Source organism: Cuculus canorus, chromosome 13 (assembly GCF_017976375.1).
Source record: "Cuculus canorus isolate bCucCan1 chromosome 13, bCucCan1.pri, whole genome shotgun sequence".
NCBI lineage: Eukaryota > Metazoa > Chordata > Aves > Cuculiformes > Cuculidae > Cuculus > Cuculus canorus.
The window spans coordinates 9,323,312-9,347,113 of NC_071413.1; the positions used below are offsets into that span (position 1 = coordinate 9,323,312).

Here is a 23,802-nt window from a genome sequence, read left to right on the forward strand (position 1 = left end):
CTTGGAGGAGAAACAATCAGGGAGCCTGCAGGGCTGGAATAGGGTAGGGAGACTGGATCTTTGAGGACCCTGGTCATCCCTAAAATGTGCAGCCGTGCATCTTCCCCAGTGGGCACACTTTGGATCCTCATTGGGTCCCAACTGGCAGCTTTCCACTCTCCATCCACTCCCAGCATACAGGGTACCCTGCCTAAGGCTGCCCTGAAGCCAAAAGAACCCCACAGCTCCCCTCCACCTGCACCCAGGGGTCGTGGGCACCCTAGTGCCCCTCTCCCAGGGGTGCAGCCCCTGGCTGGCTTGGTGGCCAAGGTGTCCCCCTTGTCCTCCCTGCCCACCAGATCTCTGTATGCAGGCCCAGGATGGGCTCGGGCCCATTTCCCTGCAGCATGTTGAAAAGAGCACAGGAGGTTCTTAATGTCTTTATTAGTTTGTTGGGTTTTTTTTTCCAACATAGTAAATCCTCTTCTACAGCAACAGGTTATTTAAATCCGGTTTACACATTGCCATCTCGTGAGTGCTGCAGCCTTGATGCCACTGTGACAAAACCAGGTTGCGCTCAGACAGGAAAATGCATTGAATTCCGCTGTGACTGGGAAAGAAAGAAAACCAACGCAAATAGAAAAAAAAAAAACAGCAGGGAAAACCAAACTGACCAACAAAACCAAGGTGAGGAACCGAAGGCAAGCATGACCAAACCACCTCCCGGGGAACCACGGAGCACTGCTTGGACAAGAATGCAAGGGAAAATAAACCCAAAAAGGTCAGGGACCGGATTTATATATATTATGTATTGTATTTTCATATATATTATCTGGAAGGACACACCAAGAAAACGAGAGATCACAGCAGTATCTACAATAAAAAGGAGCTACATAGCTTTCAGAGTCACACTGAGAAGGAAGCACACAGCAGAACAAAGTAGGGGACAAATGGGGACATTGGTGTTTCAGGGGGGCTATTCCATATGGGAGGGGCTGGGTGGGGCGCGGGTCTCGGGGCCAAAATCCCTCATACACCCACTGGGAGCCCCAGGACCCCTGCGTCTCTTGCTAGGGAGTAGGGATGGGGTCTGGGGGCGAGTGCTTTTGGGGGGCTGAGTTGGACCTGCTCCCAGAGGGCTGGTTCTTTTGGTCCAGATGGTGGCACCTGATGGGTCTCCTACAGGTCACTGTTTTGAGTCCCTCAGAGACCACCCACAAAGACCTGAGCACCCACTGCCAGAGCTGGGGGTCCCCTTACCCCAGGTGCAGGAGGAGCTGGGCTCTGCTGCCTGCAGGGTGGGCCAGGAATGGCAGCAGAGGCTGGGTGGCCAGCGGCGGGGTTACGCGATGATGCGGCTCTCCATGCCAAGCATGAGAGGCTGGATCCACCTGGAGCCAGTGGCTGGATGGGGCCCTGCAGCTCAGGGGGAGCCAAGCCCTTGAGAGACGCCTTGCTCAGTGCGCAGGCGAGATGCTGGGGGTTGTGGATCTGGGGGGGCCATGGTGGGTCTGGCCAGCTCTGTGGGCAAAGCCAGGCACAGGTGCTCCACGTGTCCCATGGGTCGCCCCACACTGCCAGCACCTTGTGGTGATGCACTCTGTGGGGCAGAGGCTGCTGAGGGCTCCACAGCATTGTGAGTGAGGGGAGTGTCTCATCTTATTGCTAATGGTTCCACTGCAGTGACATCCACAGGCTGTGGTGAAACTGGAAGGAGGATTTGCCGTGTGACATCCCCAAATCCTGTGGCCTCTGAGCCTTGGCAGCCTCAGCCCAAGAGCTGCCCGTGTGGCAGGGACCAAGCAAGCCACAGCACACAGACCTCCCTTCTACCCTCAGTGTATTTCCGGTGACAGGTGGTGATTGTTGCTTCTTACAACAAGAGACCAAGGAAGCCCCACCACAGGCGAGGGTGTGGTCAGAGGCAGGGGGACCCCCATGCCACCCTCCTGTCCTGATGGCTGCTGGAGCAGGGCTGAGCCCTCTGCCCCTCCCTGGGGCAGCCCTTGGGGTACATGACCAGGGGGAGAGGACAACTTGGGGTGCAATTTCTCATAATGCTCAGCAAGCTCTGGGGCAGCAGGTCCTGGATCTGGTGGGGGCTCCCATGCAAGCTGTCCCCAGGGAGGACCGGTGGGGACAAATGGGAGCTGCGTCCCCAGGAAGGGCCAAGTGACCTCCCAGTGAGTGCCATTCTATGCTCCGTCTTTCTTCTAGCTTGGCCAGTCATTGGTTGACCTTGAAGGACCAACCTACCTCCTGTGTCCTCTCCACATCCTGCTGTCCTGCCCACAGCTTGCTGTCCTGCCCTATCCCACCATCCTGTTCCCATGTCATCATCCTGCCCCTGCTCCCTCATCCTGGCCCTGTCCTCCTGCCATCCAGCCTGCCAAGCCAGGGCCAAGCCACTGCTCAGGAGGGTGAAGACCAATGCAGAATCACGTGTGACTTGGGTGAAGCCAGGAGCCGGAGCCAGAAGGCAGTGAAGAGAAGCCCCTCTCCTCCGGTACCAGACAAGGGGATGAAGCCAATGGCAAAGAAGATAAACTGATCCCAAAGGAGCAAGGGTCCTGGTGGAGGACGTCCAAGGGGCGAGTGGGTGCTGGAGGGATGCTGACAGATGGGAGATGGCTCTGGAGGAGATGTCGGCGGCAGGCGTGGACCTCAGCATGATACCTCCATCGTGTGGTTGATCTGCCCCATGGCCTCAGTGCTCTCCGAGTGGGTGCAGGCGCGTGGTCGAGTGCCATCCACCGAGCTGGCGCTGGTGAGGGAGGCCGTGCGAGAGCGTGCCAGACGGGTCATGCTGGCAGACGGCACTGCACAGGCACAGAGAGATGGTCATGGCGCTCAGCTCCTCCCAAAAGCCAACATAACCTGAGCAAACACTGCCTCACGCAAGCAAAGCCACCACTCCCGCTCCCCAATGTAAATTACTCCGGGCACAAGCTTGCAGCATGCGTTGCTGTGACCACATGAGCGGCTCCAGGCTGGCAAGGCACAGCGGGGCAGGGACGGAGCGCCCTCCGGCAGGCTGCACACCGGGCACATCTCCCGGGCATGCAACCGCTGCACATGAGGCAGTGGGGACCTTGGCCACCACGCTCCGGGGAAAGGGTGAGCTCTGCAAATGCTGTTTCTCAGCCACTTCTCAGCCCCCAGCCCTTGCTCAGGGTGCCATCTTGGGCAAAGCGGAGTGAGGCAGAGGGCACCCGGCCGGGAAGGGCCAGCCCCGCACCCAGGCTGCTACCGAAGGTGCCCAGGCAGCTCGAGGGCACAGGCCAGGCGGGCACCATGCAGCGGTGGGCACGGGCCAAGTAGCACTGAGGGGTACCTGAGCCTCCACTCAGCCTCCGGTCCTTCAGGTGGGCAACTGGCAGGTGGGGGAGTGGGAAAAGGGTAGGAAGGGCAGAGAGAGAGTGTCAGCAGCGTTGGCTGCTCCACGGGGCCAGGAGTGCCTGCCCAGCCCCACATGTGCTTGCACATGTACTCATGGACTTGCACGTTTGCACACAGACCTAGGCACGCATACACACGCATGTGCACATGGACCTGCAAACACATACAGGTGCATACATGGACCTTTTCACACGTGCACACAGACCTGCACACACACACACACGTGTTCATGGATCCATACAGACACATATGCACATGGACCTCCACATGGGCTCTGCACATCTGTGTGTACACACGCAGCTCCTATTTGTTTGCACACATAAGTGTGCATGCATGCACAGAGACCCTGTCCACACAGAGCCCTCGCACACACACATTGGTGTGCATTCAGAGTGTGTTCGCCCCACACCCCTACAAATACATAGATATCTTATACACCTGCACACACATCACCACAGACGCATGCAGCTCTCCATCAGGACAGACACACAGGGGTGCCATGCTCCTCTTCTGCAGGAGGGCGGGCACACGTGCACACAGACACACACACACATGTGCACACGCAGGCACGCACCCGCCCCATGCCCAGCCCTGGCACTCACTGTAGCCCATGCCTTGCAGGAAGTACTTGAAGGCTTCGGTCAGCTTGCCGGGCTGCAGGGAGAGAACAGACTGAGTTGAGGCAGCACTGGGGCCGAGATCTCCACCCAGCCCCAAGCCACCTCTGGCAGCCCCTGTCCAAGACCCTCCGTGCCTGCCTCAGCCCATGCCCTGCTAGCCAGGGACAGCACCAGTGCATGTCTCAGGGCGCAGCATGCCCAGTGACCTGGGGCAATCGTGAGGACTCACCTGTGTGACCTGGGGCAGTCCACCAGAGTCAGCCATCTGCAGAGAGAAGGTCCTGCTTAGTTTATGAGGGTGCCTTTGCCGCCCATCTTTCCCCTGGCACCCACTGGCAGGATGCCACTGCTGGGGACCCCTCTCCCCACCCAGCCCCAGCCCCATGGCCAAGACAGACCTGGAATGGGGAGAGGGACAATCTGCAGCCGTGGGGCAAAGGGCAACAGGGCACTACACAGGCAGCAGGGACTGCCCAGCTGCCCTCTGCCACCTGCCTACCTTCAGGAAGGTGGTGTTGGTGGGATCCAGCTTGGAGTTACACTCGACCTGTGGGCAAGAGGGATGATATTAGCACCCTGGGATGCTCTGAACCTTACAGAAGTTGCCCATGGGTGCTGCCACTGGCCCATGGCGCCCCAGTCGGCACATCCCACCCTAGCCAGGTAGAGACAGGTGAGCCCTGATCCTGCTGAACCTCCGTGGGACAGGGGGGACCTTCCTCTTGCCAGGCAATGTCTGGGCAAGAGTGGGGACTGGACAGGGAGAGGAGGAGGACTGGTAAGGCATCCTGTGTGTCCTGCGTATATGCATAGAGGTGAACGTGCTGGGGCTTATGTATGTGCATGTGCAGTGCAGTAACAATTGTGGAGAAATGTGGCCACTCGTGGCACCTGTGGCTGGTTGTGCAAGTGGGGACAACCATGTGGATGTGTGCAAGCACAAGCATGTGCAGCAACTGTTTGAGTGCATGTAGTCAAGCAGGCAGCGTGCCTGTGTGCTGACACAGCCAAGTGAGCACATCTGGGCAGATGAGGAACGGGAGGTCTTCCAGGAGTGGTAACCATGCACAGATACACATGCACATCTGCCCACAGAAAAGGAAGGTTTGCACATGAGCACACTCCTGCACAGGGGAGCTCACACGTGTCTGAGCAGGCAGTGAACACAAACATGCTCATGTGTGGGCACCATCACCATGTCACCCTATAGGCACTACCCCATCACTCACCACCCCCTCTTCAGCAGGTGCATTGTCTCCAACCACCAGCATCACAGGGCAGCTGAAACGAGGGGAGGAAGAAGCACATCAGGGCTTGGCCTGAGTGGACTCCCCTGCCCTGGGACCTCCCACGCCATGCCGGTGTGACTCTTACCGCAGTGTCTTGGCATTGGGCACAGTTCCAGGCCGGTTGATGTCCAAATCTCTGCGGCTGATGGAGGAGAAAAAGGGCCATTATGAGCCTATGGGCAGGTGCTGCCACCACTGCCACAGTGCAAAGGCTGGGGTACTGCCAGCTCCAGGAAGCAGCACCCAGCACCACTGTCCCAGCACCCTGTGGATGGAGGACCCCACGGGCATCTCTGCCATGACCTGAGCAGAGCCTGCTCCATGGGATGCAGCACCCAGCAGAGCAGCAAGGCTCCCAGTCCCTTGCACGCATGGGACACCATCTCTGCCGCCTTCCCGAGGCCTCTGCCAGCACCCAGCACAGGAGAAGGCAGTACCCAACAGGAATCAGGGTTCACATGGTGCCCTCGTGGCCACCCACCACCACTGCAGCCCCTCGCCCTGGCACAGACGGGAATGCAGCCCATTGGCAGCGCCACCCGGGGCGCTCACCTGTTGTACATGTTGAGGAAGAGCTGGAGGTTGAACTGGTTCACCACGCTGCTGATCTGCTGCCGGTAACTCTGCACCAGCTCTGTGTTGTTCATCAGCTCTTCCTGTGCCAGCAAGGGACAGAGATCAGGGTGGGTGCTGTGGGTGCTGCTGAGACACCCGGCTTCCCCAGGTCTGCCCACGTCATGTCGGCCAGCGGGGCAGAGGGGGGGATGCTGGGCAATGGGACTGGGCATGGCAGTGCTGCAGGCAGCACACTCGGGCAGGATGTGGCACTCAGACAGGCCCCGGATCAGGCAGGGATACAGGACTTGACCAACCCCATCCCTGGGCACAGGGCAGGTCCAGCAGCACCACGGCACCCAGCAGGCAGGACACGGCACAGCGCAGGTGACCTGGCTGCAGCACTGAGGGGGCTGGTGGCATGGGCCTGCAGGATGCACAACCCTTACCTGGCTGAACAGGTGGGACAGGACATTGTCCGGCAGTGTGCTGGTGAGGCCAGAGAGCTGTGGAGGGAGCACAGGGAGTTATGTGCTGCTGTGGCTGGCTCCAGCCCCAGGGAGCCACCAAGACCAGGGCAGGGGGTTACAGCTTGCCCACCTTGGCAGCTGCCCAGTCAATCCAGCCTTTGCCATTGGGGTCGATGTTCATGAGGACGAGTCCTTCGACCAGGTCAGGGAAGATGAGCTGCAGTGAGCAAGAGGGACGTTGCTTAACAGAAAGGGAAGATGCAACCTGGGCAGCTGCCTAAGAGCACTATTGCCCACTGCCCAAGCATTGCACTGGGCTGGTGTAGCCCTGTCCTGGAAGTTATGACAGACTGGTGGCAATCCAGCCACCGTGGCCATGGTACTGCCATCTCATCAGCCCTCTCGTCCCTCCAGGAGCCTTCACTGCAGCACAGTCTGCCTGGAGGTGTCAGCTCCTGCTCCTCTCCATGGCCTGGGCTGACAGCAGGAACAGGCAAATAGGGGCCAGCCCAGCTCAGCCTCAAACTCACCGCAAATTTGGCCAGCACGTAGGCTCCTGCCCCAACACCAATCCCGATCACGTACTTGAACCTGTAAAATGGAGAGGTGCATATGAGGGACACTTGATTCCAGCACAAGTTCCCTGGGGCATCCCTCCACAAGCAGCACAGGGCACAAGAAGACAGCAGGGTGCCGACTTACCAGGACAATTCCCCCAGCCCCAAGCCTCCTGCCCATCTCCCTGCCCAGCACCCTCAGCTGGCAACTGTGGAGCAGAGGCTGACTCACCCAAAATGCTGCACCACACTGGGTAACATGGCAGCCAGCTGGTCCATGGATGGGTACTGGTACCTGCAGCACAGGGAGGCACAGGACAGCAGTTATGGGACCCGTGTAGGGCAGGGAAGCTGAGACAGGGCATCTGGGCTGCCCAAAGAGGGCAAAGAAATGCCACCCACATGCAAACCACCCCATCACCCACCCTGGGCCAGCCGACTGCCACAGGCTTTGATATGGTTTGGAGAGATCCACAGGCAGGGCACAACCACCCAGGCAGCAGCAACCCAGTGGGCAGGGAGGTGACATCCTGGCACAGCGAGCCCGCGATGCTGGCACCTACCCCTGGGGGAACTGCGATGCTCCTGCTTGCTGGCCTGGTGCATCCACATGGCACACCACAAAGTGCTTCGTGATCTCCTGCATGTCCTCATAGTTGAAGAAGGTGTTGAAGCAAAGCTTGTCTGTCGAAAGGCAAGGAGGGATCAGAAACCAAACACCCCCGCATGTGGGCCTGGTGGGCCAGGGGAGCATGACTGCTCTCCCGCTGCCCTTCAATCCAGAGGTGACATGCCACCAAAGCCCTTTCCTCCAGGGTCCTCATCCCCACAGCCCAGACTGCAGCCACTGTTAGCAAGGGCTGCATCGGTACTGGAGTTGGGAGGCATGGGAATCATAGAATCACTAGGTTGGAAGGGACCCACTGGGTCATCGAGTCCAACCATTCCAATGAATGAACAAACACAGCCAGGAGGATGAGGAGTTAGGGCTCAGCCTCATCTGCTTGGAGGGATGGGACTGGGGGATGCAAAGTCTGGAGCTGCAGGACCACCTGGCAGGCAGCAGGATTAGCAGCCCAAGGTATTATCGGCCCTATCCAAAATCCCCAGAAAGGGCTCAAGAAAACAGGGGATTTGAGAAATGGCTGCAAATCTCCCTGCTTGGCAACAGCCGAAGAAACAGCCCTAGTGCTGTTGTGGTCAGGCCACCGCCGTTGCAGTGGGATACAGCCATCGCTGGGGTTTTGAGAGGTCCTGCGCCAGGGCATCAGTGCCAGGACGTCCCTCCCAAAACACGTGGGCAAGGCAGGTTATAAGGCCCATCACAACCAACATGACGCATCCCTGGACACAAGAGTGCTGCTGTGATGTCGAGGCAGCTCATGTAGCTTGCCAGTGACTCAGCCTCAGGCTCCAATGGAGACGGAGATGCTCCTCCCCACTCACAGGGCATTGGGCATCGCGGCTCAGCTGGCAAGCGATCTGGGGTGCAAGTCCAAGGCTTCAGGCTAACAGAGAACACAGCATCCCCGCATCCAGAGTCCTGACTTGGAGTCTGTCCTTCCCCACCCATTGGGGTCCCTCCTTTCCTGATATTGCCCATCTCTTTCAGCCCTCGCTATGCCCTGCCACCAGCTGGGTCCGTGCTCTGAATACTAATGGGCCGGGGACTGACCTGGCATCCCCCACATCCTGTCCCTGCCTGGCATGGGCAGGCAGACAGCCAGCGCCAGGATGGCCAAGCACTTCTGATTGTGCCTGGCCAGGGCTTTGTGTTCAGCTGAGCACCCAAACCCTCCTGGTGCTTTCAGATGCCTGAGGAGACTCAATGCAGCCTGGGGGCCCTTCAGGGGAGGAGGCAAAGGAGCTGAGCCATGGGCTTTGGCTGACATCCTTGCATCTCACGCAGTCCCAGGCTCACTTCCACTTTCCCCTGCACCCCACAGTCCCAGGACCAGCACTCACGGTTGAGGCCCACATCGTGATACGTCAGGATGGCCGGGCGATTCCCCTTGGGTGAGCCCCGGATGACCACGTGCAGCAGCCCGTAGGGGGTCTCAATGTCATGTTCCTGAGGGAAGAGGAGGGGTGACACTTGCCTGCCCCGAAACATCCTCTCTTTGCTCTGCCATCCCACCCTTCACCACTGCATCCCCAGGTGGCTGAGTCCCATGGGAGCACAAGGGAAAGATGGAAAAGTCATCCCAGGGCAAAAAAAACCAAACAAACAGCCCTGGGTATCCTGGCAGTGACAGAAGGCAGGATAAATTACATACAAATGATCCCAGCCTCCAGCAATTCCCCAGGGAAGGGAAGGAAAAGGAAGGGAAGAGAGGACTTGGGATAGGATAATAGGATTTAGGATTGGACAGGTGTATGATGGGATGGGTTTACAGGATGGGATCAAGGGATGAAGGTTTGGGATGGGATGGGATGATCCAAGTGAGCTTGGGTGAGTAGGATCATGGGACAGGACAGGTGGACCACAGGATGGAACATGGAGATCTTCAAGGGCATGGCAACAGGGTGGGATGTCAAAGCATGGTGCAGTTGACCTGGATTCACTGTGCCTGGGACAAACAGGCAGAGGTCAAACATCAGACACCAACCTGGGAAATGCTTCAGCCCAATCCCAAAATGACAGCTAAAGTAATCTTAAAAGGCCTTGGTCTGAAATGGCTGAGCCCCCACACAGGGACCAGGATTGCCCCGTGCCTCAGTTCACCTGGCTGGGAGGGCTCCAGCCTCACCTTCATGGCCGACATTCTCTAGTCAGCAAGGGAAACTGAGGCTGGGAGCCCAGGTGCTGGCAAAGGCATCACCTAGGGAGAAGGGACCAAGGGTCCCTTCCAGATGCCCATCCCTGCCAGCCAGCCCAGTGACCTCGAAGCTGGGATGTGGCAGGTGCAGGAGCATCATGCACCAAGCAGATTCGGGGAGGGGACACTAACGAGGTGCCCAAGCGGCACGGTCCTCACTGCGGGTACTGGCAGGATGGGCTGGTGGGAGGCAGGCAGGTACATGGATGCTCGAGTGGGTCGCATGCCACCAAGGACTCTGAAGGACACGGGCCTCAGGTGGGAGGAACCGCCTGAGGACAGGTTCTCCTCACTGCAGTGCCTCCCCTCACCGAGATCTGCTGTCCCTGAGGGGACACAGCACACAGAGACAGCTTAAGGGCTCTGTGGAGACAACACTTGGCTCCCCAAGGACACCCTGACCCCAGCCCTCATCCACAGCTATCTCTCCACACCCCGAAGCTGTATCAGGCAGCAGGCGATGAGTGGGGACATCCCCCTGCAATAACAGATGGGGAAACTGAGGCAGAATAAGGGCCTGGTCCAAGGTCACAGAGCAGGAAACATCCATGTGGTCTGATCCTGGGCACAGAGCTGCCTCCTTGCCATCCCCGTGCCCACAGGCTCCATCACAGCCCTAACCACTCAGCCTGCAATCCCACTCCAAAATCACATGCCCAGGGTGGCAGCTCCATCTCCAGCACTGCTACCCCCACCCTCCCCGCCCCCGCCAACCAGGCACATCCCTGCCTGTGGTGCAGCCTCTGCAGCATCGCTGGCTACCACAGCCCTGCCCTTTGCCGCAGGGATGCTCACTGGCGGGAAGAGGCTGGGGATGCAGGGGATGCAGGCAGCAAGGAGGGGGTGGGCAGTCACAACCCCTGACCTCAGCAAGGAGGGGAGCAGGGGTCGCAGCACCCATAGGTGCCCGAGAGAGCCCAGCCCTGTCCAGTTTACCTGCTCGCTGCTGCAGTGTTCCCACCTCATTCGCGCCCCCCCACACCAGCCTGTTGCCATCAGATGTTGTCGTTTCTACAGAGACCAGAAAGCATCCAAAGGATTGCTTCAAAAGAGCACAAGACCCTCTCCCTCTGCAACTCTGGTGGTGAGAAAGAGGCAGCTTCCCCCCACCATCATCAGCAGTCAGCCCCAGTGCAGCCTGCAGCTGCTGCTGCTGCACTCGCTCCCCCTCAGCCTCGGCGCAGCATCTCCACTGGGCTTGTGGAGGACATACTCAAGGACAATGCGTCCCCAAAACCTGCAGCATGTCAGGGATGCAGCAGGGGGGCCGCAGGAAGGACAGGCTCCCCAGCAGCAGAGCTCCCCTGCACCAGTGCCCGCCTGGCCCATGCCAAGCCCTGCTGGGTGCAAAGGTCCAGTCAGGGCAAGCAGAGGAGGTACTGGAGTAAAACTCCCTGAAAAAGGAAGGCAGCAAGCACGGGAAGGGCGGTACCTACCCCATCCCAGCACTCAGGCATGGTGAGGAACCAGGTGGACGAGGATGCGAGGGCAAGGTGGGCTGAGCACGAGGGTCCTGATGTGGGGCACAGCGGTGCAGCAGCGAAGCAGAGCTCTGCTCTGGCTCAGCCCCTCGTCTGGATTTATAGCGGAGCCCCAGCCCTGCGCTAAGCCCTCCCTCTCCCTTCCCCCTCGACGCGACGCGCAGCCCCAGCAGGTCTGGCTGCCATTGCAGGCAAGCGCTGATGGAGCCAGCACTCAGCCATTGGCTGCTGTGGGAATTATTCATGCTCCAATTGGCCTCAAATACCCTTGTTTATGAAGGAAAAAAGCCTGGCACAGTGCGGTACCTGCTCCATCTTCCCAGATGTCAGACTGAGACAGGCAGGGGTGCCTTGACAGGGTTGCACTTGCACCCCTTGCAAGACACATAATCGTCATGGCAAAGCCCATCAATGCTCACCCACATCCATCGCATTCACACACGCTCTGGCCCCACGCAAATATGCAGAATCATGCTCAAGCCTGCAGCCACCCAGACCAACGCAAATGTCCCAGGAAGCACGCACACACCCATGAATGGACATGGGTACACAGGAAACACACAGGAGAAGGATGCAGCAGGCCTGCTCCACATGTGACCATGCACATACACACAGAGGAACACGTACCAACACAGACACACAGGGGCCAAGCAAAACCATGTGCCCTCACATGTCTGTGCATGCAAAAATTGAAAAAGTAAATACAATAACCCACACTGAAGCTCTTGCATCCCACATTATGCTCACGCATAATTCCACGGGGCTGTGCCCTGTATGTCTATGTTGGTACACGGTCCTGTACCTGTACGTGCATGGTCATGTGCATAAAAGGATCAAGCCTGCTGCATCCTTCTCCTGTGTCCTTAGGGTGTGCGCCACGGCATCACTCATGCCCATGGCTGCACAACAACCAGCACACACAGAACCTTGTGCACATGTGTGTCCGCATGTGAATACTGCCTGGAAGCCTGTGTCACTTTACCAAGTAGCAGAATCATCCCACCTGCTGCAGGATGCCAGCAAGCAGGGGATGTGCAGGATTTAGCCCCAGCCTGGACGTCACTAGTTGTAGGTAAATAAGACAGGAGGAAAGACAGCCCAGCAGTCCCAAGGGTCAGATCCTATCCCTGGGCTGACGTGTGCTGTGTACACACACACGTATGTATATTCCTGGGTGCATGTGCGCACAGGCAGATGGTTTCTGTACTGATTCCAATGGGGCTTTGTGAGAAAGCGAGTCCATCTGCCTGCTGCTTGCACCCATGGATGGCCTCATGCCACCACGGCCCCAAAACCCTCTGCAGGCTCAACCCCCTCTGCACCCTGCCTGCCCCAGCTCAGCACCACTGCTTGGCTTGGCACAACTGGCACCTGAGCAACTACAGCACGAAGCTCATGGATAGACAAAGAGTTCTACAGTCCCTCCAGCATTGGCCCAAAGAGGCAACATGCAATGGGGACCCGTCAGTCTCCCTGTTCACTACAGAAAGCTCCATATCAGCTGGAGACCGCCATCACCTCCGCATCATCCCTACCCTGGCGTCTCACCACAGTTTTCTTCTACCGTGCCCTGGCACGCACCGCAGCCATAGGCAGCAGGGACCCAGCCCCCACCACCAGCACACGTACAGGCTTCCCCACATGGCAAAGCTCAAAGTCCCCAGCAAAGCCCCCAGCTTCACCCAACAGACTTGTTCCTGTGGAGTCTCTGATGGCTAATAACAGGGCTGAATCACTTTTCCCTGGGGAGAGCCCTTTCTCTGACAGGGACCAATGATCACCCAGAGCTGCTGGAGAGCCAGTGAAAGCAGTGTCCTGCAAACAAGTCAAGGCTGAGCAGCCAGGGGGGCTGGATGTGGGAGAAACAACAGACAGGCAGGCAGCGGGATGACATCCACCTTGCCTCCACTGGAGAGGCTTTCCTCTGCTCTGCTTTGTCCTGCAGGGAGCTCAGACCCAAGCCCAGAGAGACTCATCTCTGCTGTCAAAGAACTGTTGGGAATCCCAGCTCCCAGGTGGTTCCTGGCACAGGTACAGAGCCATTCGTGGGTCTGGGTGCCATTTTTGCTTTCCTCAGCCCTGCTGCCTGTGAAGCCAAGGAGCACGAGCAGCCACAGCCTCCAGGAAAAAGCAGGAGACGCAGAGGCGCATGAGCAGGCAAAAACAGACAGAAGCTGGCAAAATAGAGGAGAGAGGGGGTGGAAAAGCCAAACTAAAGTAAGCCATGAATGCAAAAGGGAAGCAGGGAGATGTGAGGGCTGAGCAAGGCTGACTCTGCTTGAATGGCATCGAATGGCATCACCACCCCATTGGCTACAAGCCCATCTGCATGGCAGGTGGCCCAGACCTCCTGCCAGGCTCCCATGGCAGAGGCACCTGCCCCTCTGCACTCCTGCATGTTGGCTTATGCCACAGCCCCAAGGGCTTCACTTCACCGGTGGTGGCAGTGGGGGATCCCTGCTCCCACCCAGAGCATCTCAGCATCTCGGCAAGTGAGCAGTGACTGGCTCAGGGAGGACAGAAGGACAGGGAAGAGCTAAACTGGGCACTGGATTAAATTACCCCCAGGTGGTGAGCCCAGAAAATGGGGTAAGATCTCACCAAGGAAGGGCAAGCCACCCCCAGCCTTTGCTGGGAGCCAACCTGTGAAGTGCCGGGGTAGGGGAAAGGATGGAGTTGCCCCAGCACAGGCTGGGAAGACCATCCCATCCCATCCCCATTCAGAGGCTCTGGGAGGGGAACCTAGGGGCACAAAGCCTGGCTGGCTTGGGAAAAGCCACTTTGATCCTTGTCCAGTTTATTTTTTAGGTACTAAGGGCATGCAGGCGCATCACTGTGGCATTTGCCATCGGGACCCACTCCATCTGGGCACCACCTGGGACACAGCTCAGCGCTACTGTGGGCCAGTCCCTGAAGTACTGGCAAATATTGTCCTGGGAGAGTCATTGCTTTTTAACATCTCCTGCATGCCAACCAAGCCCTACCTCAGCATATCTGAGTGAGAGCCATACTGGTGTCCATGGCGCTACCAGGCACTCCAGGCAGCCTGGAACTGCTACCTGTCTTTCTCTCCTTGCCTCCTTCTCCCTCCTTGCCCTCCCCTGGCTGACACCAGGAGGTTTGGTTTCCCCTCCAGTGGTCAACAAGGACCCTGAGCAAACAGCGCAAGGAGCAGCCAAGACCCACACACCTTGCCGCTCCCGGCCCCAGCATCCCACCGGCTCTGAAGCTGCTGGGAAGAGCAACATTTCTTTCCCACCACTGCCATTTTTTAATAATTCTGTGGCCTCCAAAAAGCCCACCAGAAATCTCATGCTCTGTGAACCACTGCAGCCACTGCCCAGCATCCTGACAAAAGTCTTTGATCCCTGCCTGGCTACACGCTGCCACCGCCAAGAGGAATGGAGACCAACCAGACCAGCCCCAAAAGCTTGGGCACCACTCTGGGTCTGCCAAAATGGGGACCCGGGCTCCCCTGGCTCTCTCCCAGGAGGAACAAAATCCAGATTTGTTCTATCCTTGCAGATGCTGCTGTTTCTGTGCTAGACCTGACAGGGCTCAGTCAGTACCACCTGAGCCCACCCTTCAAGTGGCCCCAACTAGCAAAGTAGCAACACAGAACCTGAAGTCAGTCACTAATGTCCCATGGGAGGGGGGATGTTTTAGGAGAGGGACAGGCAGCAAGCTGGGTTCCAGCAGTCCCACTATTCTCCCTTGCCATGTACCAGCACACTGAGCTCTGCAGGGGCATCCTGGTGTGGAATGAGCTTGGGCAGAGGTGTGAGAGTGATGAAGACCAACATGGGAACCAGACAAGAGCTTAGGCTCTGCAAGCCCCAGTGCCACATTGTGGGGCTCCTCTGAAGAGGCAGCATGGAGGTAGGTGCCAGCCAGGAACATGGAGGGGTCCTGTTCTCCAAGAGAGCTGGGTGGTACAGGGGGCAATGCCCCAGCCCTCAAAAAAAAAAGGAAGAGGCTTTCAAACATCCTTATGTAAGTGGGTAGCTGGCATCACCCAGGAAACAATTGCCATGGCAATGGTAGAGGGGCTGGAAAAGCAGCTCAGCCCTCCTGAGAAGAAATTGCCTGTTTTAAAGAGGTTTTGTCCCCGGCCAGTTGCCAAGTGTCTGCTAGCCACATCCAAGCACCAGCACAGAGCATGCCTGGCAGCGTCCCCTCGCCCCCTCCTGCCGGGGACCGCAACGCACGTGCAGCCCCATGCCCAGACACTGACCAGGCAGTGTCCCCATGGAATGTGGGGACAGCAACACTCCTGGGTCCACTCAGCGCCCTGCAGCCTTCCGCAGCCACAGGCTGCTGTCCTATATGGGACCCAGGGGCAGGGGGCACCCTCCATGGCCAGTCCTACCTTCCAGTCCATGTCCACAGTGGAGAGGAAGACATCCGAGTTCTCCTGGGGAGAGAAGGAGCCATTAGGGACAGAGGCATCCCCTGACATCCATAACTCCCAAGATGCTTTCCTCCTTCCCAACTCACGAATCCCCCTGACACCATGAGTACCCACACCCTCACGCAGCTCTGGCTGCAGGAGGACGACGCCCACACATGAGCACACATGCACGCGCATCTACAATCCCCACACACATGTGCACACACCACCTGCACATGTGCACACGCACAAGTGTGTATTCACATGCATGTGCAACACCTTCACACACAGACGTCATCACAACAAACCAGAACCTGTGCTCACCCATGCGTGTGCACCCAATACCGGCACACGTTTGCACACACCTGCACCAAAAAACACATGTGCACGCATGTGTACCCAACACTAGCACACACACCTGCATCAAGCACCACATGTGTGGACCCCTTACCAGTACACACCCTCCTACCCTCCCACTCAGGCACCCACACCCTGGCAGCCCCCAGGCAGGAGCTGGAGCCAGTGTGGACACCGGACTCACCAGTTCGGCCTCCTGCCCACGCAGCAACGGCTTCTCCTCAGTGAAGCGCAGCTCATGTAGCCCAGCCATGGTCATCTCCTGCAGCAGCAGCCCTGCCCAGGACAAAGGAGATGTCAGCCCCTGAGGGACCTGCCTCAATCCTCTTCATCCCATTCCCCCAGAGCCTCCCTGCCCATGGGAACAGGGTCAAAACCAGCCTCACTCCACCCGTCTATGACACGGACTTGGTGCTTTAGCTTCTCTGAGGGCCACAGTGAGCCCCTCCACAGGGAGCTGGAAGCAGGCATAAGGCAGGCAGTGGCTGGAGGAGTTTTAATCCCAGTTCCCACTCAGGTCCAGTTCTCCCAGTTAAGGACAAACTTGTCTCCAGGCCTGATCTTAGGTAAATTAGGAGGCCAACCTGGTCTGCCCATGCTGGTCACCCCTGTAAACACTCAGTCCAGAGCAAGAACATCCCAATTCCCTTACCAGCTTCCACGAGAGAATGAAAATCCAACATTTTGGCTGGTTTAAGCAGACAGATACAGGTGGGGCAAAGGGAGCCAGAATGAGGGCTAATGTTTATCAGCTGTGCAGGAAAGCAGAGGGACAGCCTGAAGTTTGTGTTGCAATCATGAAGCAAGTACCAGCCAGCCAGCAGCCCAGCCCCAGGGCTTACAGAGTTAGACTTCACCACAGAGCTGCCACTCAGCAGGATGTGAGACCGGATGGTGCTGACCAGGGCACCAGGACCTCATACCCTGCAGTGTAGCATCTCCAAAAACATCCTCAGGCAGAAGCACAGCTCAGAAAGTGGAAGGGAGCAAGAGGATGCCTGTGCTCCCAGCAGCTGGCTGCATACGGGAGGTGACAGATGTGGGGGATAAGGGGAACCCTCCAGGCTCCTCTGTGTATAGATGGGGTGGGTAACTGGCAGGTCCCAGTGCAAGGGGATTATCTGCACTGAGGCAAGGATCTCAACCTCAGGTATTTGTTTTCGCAGCCTCCACTTTCACCCCTTTGCCAAGGCCAAGCCTTCAGATGCGTCGTTGCTGCTTCGAACCGGCCAGCAGCAGTCCCACACTCCCTTCATTTGCTACTCATCCTTTGCAGTTTCCCCAAGGATACCACGGGGCCACGCTAGCACTGCAGCGGCCACAAACCCCACTTCAACCACAGCCTCGGGCAAGCCTGCTCCATGCTGAGTCCACCTCCAAACCTGGGTCAGCCCGGGCTGGCGATGTGGAAAGGCCAAGCAATGCTGTGGGCATTGCAAGACCACCAGGAATACAGGAGCTAGTCACAAACTCCCCTCCAAAGCCAGCTCTTGCTCATCTGACTGGGTTTTCCATTCGAAAATCAAGCAAGCTGTGCCACCTGGCTGCTTTCTGCAGACACCACACTTTACTTTGCTTCTTGGGAGCCATCCAACAAATCAGAACTGTTAGGAGGGAGAAAAACCACCACAAAGCCTCTCAGGAGTCCCAGGGTGCCCAGAGCCAGGGGTCTCCATGTCACCCCCTGCACAGAAGGTCCTGCCAGGCCAGGGCTGATGTAAAAATCTCAGCAGGGAAAGGTGCCGACAGCCCCATGAAGAGGTGCATGCCTAGGGCACGCTGCTCCAGGCTGGGCTGCCACTGGGGAACTGGCTTTGCACAAGGCATGCCCTTGCCTGCAGCCCACCAGCACAGCCGAGGCGAAGCAGCCTGCAGAGCCACTGACAAAGCAATGCCCCAACCCCCTGGGGCACAACCCCAGGGTTAAAAAATGGGGGAAAAATCAGCCTCACCGGTAGCTGGGTCTGGGAAGAGAGCAGGAGCGTCCCACGCTGACCGTGCCAATCCACCGTGTGGCCGCAGCCCCAGGGTGGCGGGGAACAGCACTTAGTGTATGGTGAATGCCTTTATTAATTAAAGCCTCCAGCTAATATGGGAGGGAGGGTGGCTGAGCAATGAGGAAAGGCCCTGTGACCTTGCTGGGGTGGTGGGGGGGAGAGCTGGCTCACGAGGGACGTGGCAGAGCCCTGTGCCAACCAGCATCTTCAGTGTGGATGGACAGTCACCTAAAATGGTGCTGAGCACAGGAGTGGAGGGGGACCAGTATGCCAGGGAGCCACATGGGTGCAACAGCCTGCGAGCAGGATCACAGCTGTGCTGCCAGCGTCCCGTGGGTGCTCTGCTCCCCGTGCCACCACACAGGTACCCTCAGCCCTGCTCCTGACAGTGCAGCAGTGGGGCTGTAAGCGGCATCACCCAGCCTGGCTGGGCCACTGTCACTGCAGATGGCTGGTGAGGAAGCCACGGCTCTGGGTCTCAAAGCCAAAACAGCTTGGCTCCCATCGCACGCTGTGGCTGGCAATTAGCTCTTTTCCTTCCAGCTCATCCCAATGCTTCCCAATAGCACTCATGCCCAAGGTGCTGCCTAAAATACACCCATCTTTGCCTTCTCAGTGCAGTGCCATCGTTACATGGGACATGCCTCCCCTCTAGTCCTAAATACAACACCCAGCTCTGTTTGGGACCAGTGTTCTTCCCCACCAGCGCCCTGGCACTGCCTGTATAGTTGGGATGGAAACAACCGCGTTGGCTTGCTTTCCCCAGGGATCCACAGCGTGGAGCTGGCTTATTGGAGGAGAATCAGCTTGTGTCAAGGAAATACACTATTATAATATCATCATCATCAAGAGGCTGTGGGAAGGGTTTGACACTGGGCAGTATGTCCGGTCAGAAGGCAAGGGTCCCTCAGACGATGCACCAGCCTCATGGGAATCTTCCCACTGACCATCTGCGTCCTGCCCTGGCATGGACATGGTGCCCATGGGATGTCAGCATGGATTTTCAATGCTAACTGAGCAGTGCTTGAAAGACAGAGAGGCAAATCCAGAGGAGCGAGGGCTGGCCCCTGCCAGGCAATGAAGCCAAGGCAACCTCCAGCGAGGTGATCAGAGGGAGGAAGGGAACCCGCAACCAAGTCTGAGACATAGAAGTGTGCTCATAGGATCGCCCCCTGAGCAGGACAGCTGAGGAGCTGTGATGAGGTGGAGGAAAACTGCAGTGTGACACAGCCTGGCCCACCTCCTGCCCCACCAGTGCAATGTAAACACCCACAGCTTGCTCTGCCTCCCTGGGGAGGGCACATGTCTGCACCTCAGCAGCCCCTACAAGCCAGCCTAGCCATGAGGTCCAACTGGGGAGCACAGAAGCAGGCAGGCCACAGCGTGAGACTCACCAGGCTGGGGCATCGGGTGCCACTTAGGCAGGAGGTGAGGACCCTGGGCTCAGGACACAGTGGTGGCAGCGGGGGGCTCTCTCACAGTGGTTGTTGCTAAGAGCAGCTCCCCCCTAGCCTCATCTTTAGGGCACCCAGGCAGTGGGGAGACTCCCAGGAGAGGCTGGCAGCAGAGCTGGCACTGAAGGGATGCTCCAGCAGTCCCACAGGCACCCCTACACACCGTATTGTCTGCTTGCCGGACCCCTGTGCCTGAAGGCTGCCGGCTCAGTCCCTCCCTTCTCTTCCAGCAGGCTGGGTTTCCCCCCTGCAGCCCTGCCACCACCTCCCATATCCCAAAAAGCATCGTTCTCTCCAGCTACCAAGACTTGCCCCCCCCTTCCGTACCCCCAAAAGCATCATTCCCACCAGCAGCCGAGTTTTGCCACCCCCTCCCGTACCCCAAAAAGCATCGTTCCCACCACCAGCCGAGACTTGCGGGAGAAAAGGCAGGCGGCGAGGGAGAAAGGAGGAGGGGGGGGCATCTCCCAGTCAGGGGCTGAAGGCTCTTTCCCCCTCGCCCCCCGACCCCGACCCCCCTCGGCACACCCAGGCGGTACCTGTGAGCAGCTCGATCTTGTGCCGGAGCACCTTCATGCCCGGGCGGCGGGACCCCGCCGAGCGGAGCCGGAGCCGGTGCCGGTGCGAGGCGCGCAGGGCGGCGCAGGGGCGAGGCTGGGCACGGGCACGGTTCCTCCCCTCGCCGGGGCCCGAGGGGAGGGGACAGGACTGGGAACAGGAGCACAATGGGGAGGAGGGGAAGGGACGGGAGATGGAGCGATGCTGGGGACACACGGGAGATAGAGCGATGCTGGCGGTCACACTGGAGATGGAGCAATGCCGGGGTCACACAAGAGATGGAGCGATGCTGGGGTTCACACGGGAGATGGAACGGTGTTGGGGTTCACACAGAAGATAGAGCAATGCTGGGGTTCATGCAGGAGATGGAGCAATGCCCAGGGGTTACACAGGAGATGGAGTGTGATGTCAGGGGGTGATTCTCATTTGTGTCCAAGCTGGGCAAGCCTGTCCTGCTACTGTTCCTTCCTCTGTACTTCTTCAACTCAATTTTTTCACAGTTACAGATGTAGCACACTCCACTCCTAAGCTGTCTGAGGCACCTGCGCAGGACATGCCATTCAACACTGGCCCTTACCAAAACACCCCCATGGGAAAACTGCTGAGGACCCCATCCCTGCTGAACCTAGCCCCCTGTGATGCTCACCTGGCAGGACTCAGGCTGCTATACAGGGGCAGGGCTGTGGTTGGGTCTGGTATCCAGGCATTCACTCGTTCCTCTTCCCTTCTGGGTATTTCTGCCAGGAGACTCCAGGCAAAACATTTCATATCTCCATTGCAAAGATGGCATGCATGAGCCAGAGCCTGATGCTGCTTCATTCTATGTTTCAGTGCTATTTACCTGTCAGCATGGAAAAGACAAGGTTTCTTGTAGGACACGCAAGGTTCAGGTTCTTCTAAACCAAGAGGATCAGGATTTGGGTTCTGGTATCTCAGAGACAACATCTGCCCTGGGAGGTCTTAGAGACCAGCTGGCAGCAGACCTAGTCTGGCCCTGGAAAGGGATTTCTCAGCAGTCCCTGCAGTCACCAGCCATGGGCCCTGGGAGCAGTGCTGGCATGTCAAGGAGCTTAAACTAGGGTCTTGCTAGGACCACCTTCATACAGAGATCCAAGTCTACCCCCAACCTTAAATTCCCAGCACGGCAGTGAGTGCCCACAAGCCGCTTTCAGCTGCTGAGTTGAACCAGGCATCCCAGACCTCAGCCACATCATGCCTTGGCCAGCCACGGTAGCCAACGTACCTCTGTGCCTCCCAGCACCTTCCACTGCTGGACTATGGAGTGCCTTGAGTGTGATGAGGCAGCTCATCCTACAAATGTCTGCTGAGGGGCTGGAGGAATGGCCGCTGATACAGACATTCATCTCTATCCCAGGTATGTCTGTTCTAACAGCTTGTCCCAGGCTTTTTGGATGGCAACCAGCTTTCAGCTGATTTCAGCCTCTCCCGCTGAGTCACCAGGAGCTCTGCATTCAGGCTGTTTTCCTTCTCACCTTGAAGTGAGAAAACACCTGGGATGTCAGTGAACACAGGGACCTTTTAAGCCCACAACTAGGAGCCCGTGCCCAGCACTTCAGTGGGGTCAGATGTTCCCTGCCTTTAGGGCTGCCTTTCACCCTTCTGCAGGTCCAGCAGCCAAGGATTTCCTCTGAACAGGTCAGAGATGAGACAAGGTTGGAGTCAGACCTTCCTGACATTGTGCAAATTTAAATCTCCCCCTCCTCCAGTTGGAGGAGAGATTTCTACAGGAATAAATGATTTTTCACACTAGGGATTTATCTTCTCCACATGAAGTCCAACTTTATCAAATAACAGCTTTTGGATGGCTGCCTTGCCAAAGGAGCACGGCCATGTGGCTGCTGAAATAACTGCACAATTAATAAGGCTTGGGAAGAGCACAAGCTCTCCATGCTTTAAGTTGGAGGGACTGGGGTGTCACTATGTGAGGGTTCAGAAATCGCCTGCACGTGGAGCCATCCACACCCTGATTGCATGATTAAAGGGAAGCAAGGGAGTTTTACAGCACAGACTTTTCCACATTATATTTCATTGCACTTTCAATGCAGGTCAATGTGGCATTTTCCACTTGGCTTTCCCTATGCTTTTAGCTCAGCCATGCGACACTAAGCCAGCTGAACAGAGGTCTGGCTCCAGAGCTGGCACCAGGGAGATCACAGCCCCAGACAGGGACTCCCCAGGACCTTGCTGGGAGTCTGAGCATGCTGCTCACAGACTTAGTTCATCTCTCAATGTTTAGTTACATACCTCTGATGCTCATATCCAGAAGCTGCTGTAGCACCAGCACTTCCCAAGGACCTGAGAAGCCCTCTTGCTCAGAGATGTCAGTGGTGATGTTGAAGTTGCACTGCAGCTGTCTGAGCGGTGTCCCATCCCTTGCACAAAATAGAAGGGATCATGTTGGAGGCATGCCAAGCACAGGGGATCTTCCCTGGTGCTCAGGGCCTGCACAGAGAGGGGTATCCACCAAATACTGCCACAGCTGAACCGCTTAGTTTCTTCTACCTGGGCTTTCCTATGGTCTCTTGGGGCTGGGGCCAGATTCCCACCTTCTTTTGCTGCCACACATATCAGAGCAGTTGAGTGGTGATGGACACAGGCTCAGGCTGGCCATCAGCCCAACACCCTGAACCTTCATCCACCAAAACAAGTGGGTTCAAGGGGCCAAACCAAATTCCAAACACACTCCACAGTGAGCTATGTCCTCATGCTGCTCAGGGCTGAGGTCTCCACCTGTGCTGGCAGCCAGCCACTGGCCTCCCAGCAGCACAGGGACTCCTGACAGGGCTCGTGCAAAGCCTAAGCAGCCTGGAAGCCACCTCATCCATGCCATGGTGTGCCTGGCATCTGCCCCAGGACAGGAGCTGGAAGGGGAAGGAAGAAGTTGGGTGCTGCAGGCTCATAAGTGGCATAGGAAAGGCTGCAAGAAGCATGGTGCCACTTGCCAGACCCAAGCCTCTGCCCTGACACTGCAGGATAGCAGGTCTGAGAACAGTACACCATCCCAAGGCCATTCACCCCCTCAGCCCTAGTCAGCCTCTATTGTCCCCCCATAGCTGGAGATGCCATTTTTAAGCCCCCCGTCTGGGAGCTGGACCTCTCCACCCCTTTGGCCACTCTTCCCACAGTGGCACTCAGTGTTGGCAATGCCACAAGGACCCATTCTGTGGAGAACAGCTGGTGATGGACAGAGCACATGGCCACTGCCAGCAGAGAGCGACCATAGAGATGACCAGCAAGGGAAGCAAAGGTCTGAATCCAAGCTCTGAGGCAGGGCAGAGTTTGATGCACGGCTGACAGCTCCAGGCTGCATCTTGTGCCACACACGGGGCTAATCTCAGGGCAGGAAGAACAGCCGCCTGTGGCAGATGTGCTGGCTGCCCGTGTTGGCGGGGCAGTGGATTGGTGCAGTTGATGGGCCTGTATTGAAGGGTTTCACGGGGATTAGGTACCACCCTGAGGCACACGCAGTCCAGTGACAATGCACAGAAGAGTCAGAGCTAAATTTAGCCTTGGTTGTGCGCAAGTGTGATGTTTTTATTGCTGCCCTAAAATAAATACATTGTTTGGATCATGTGGCTGCTGTCCCTGCCTTGCTCAGCCTTGGACCTTTGATGGGTTGTTTTGGTCAACCTATTAAAAATGGGGAGAAACAAGGAGAATTAGCAGTTGGTGAGACAAAGCCCGAGGGCCTGTTTCCCAAAATTGCCCAGGAGCCATGGCTCAGAAACCACCAATACACACAAAGCAGTGAGAGGGTGACCTCAGTGGCCATGGGGACATGCTGAGGCCGAGGTATGTGCCAGGCAGAGCTGCTCCACAGGCTCAGGACCGTGTGCTGCAGAGCTACAGCTGGAGC

General features: G+C 57.5%; 1 protein-coding gene across 5 annotated transcripts; it reads right to left on the reverse strand.

The window, feature by feature from the left end:
* Positions 1–406: 406 nt before the first annotated feature.
* NDRG4 (NDRG family member 4) lies at positions 407–20,060 on the reverse strand. Of its 5 annotated transcripts, none has more exons than XM_054078803.1 (17): positions 19,907–20,060; positions 16,101–16,192; positions 15,539–15,583; positions 8,835–8,940; positions 7,433–7,553; positions 7,102–7,164; positions 6,843–6,903; positions 6,443–6,529; positions 6,292–6,348; positions 5,840–5,943; positions 5,373–5,429; positions 5,228–5,279; positions 4,498–4,545; positions 4,228–4,263; positions 3,981–4,032; positions 3,314–3,352; positions 407–2,798 (listed from the first exon to the last, which is right to left on the reverse strand). In XM_054078803.1, the coding sequence occupies exons 1-17, from the start codon at positions 19,941–19,943 to the stop codon at positions 2,644–2,646; spliced, it is 1,212 nt and encodes a 403-aa protein (XP_053934778.1). In that variant the 5' UTR covers positions 19,944–20,060; the 3' UTR covers positions 407–2,643. The 5 variants fall into 5 exon arrangements, with proteins under 5 accessions (XP_053934778.1, XP_053934780.1, XP_053934779.1 ...); XM_054078805.1 differs by lacking the exon at positions 19,907–20,060 and adding an exon at positions 17,869–17,925; XM_054078804.1 differs by lacking the exon at positions 3,314–3,352.
* Between the last annotated feature and the right edge of the window lie 3,742 nt (positions 20,061–23,802).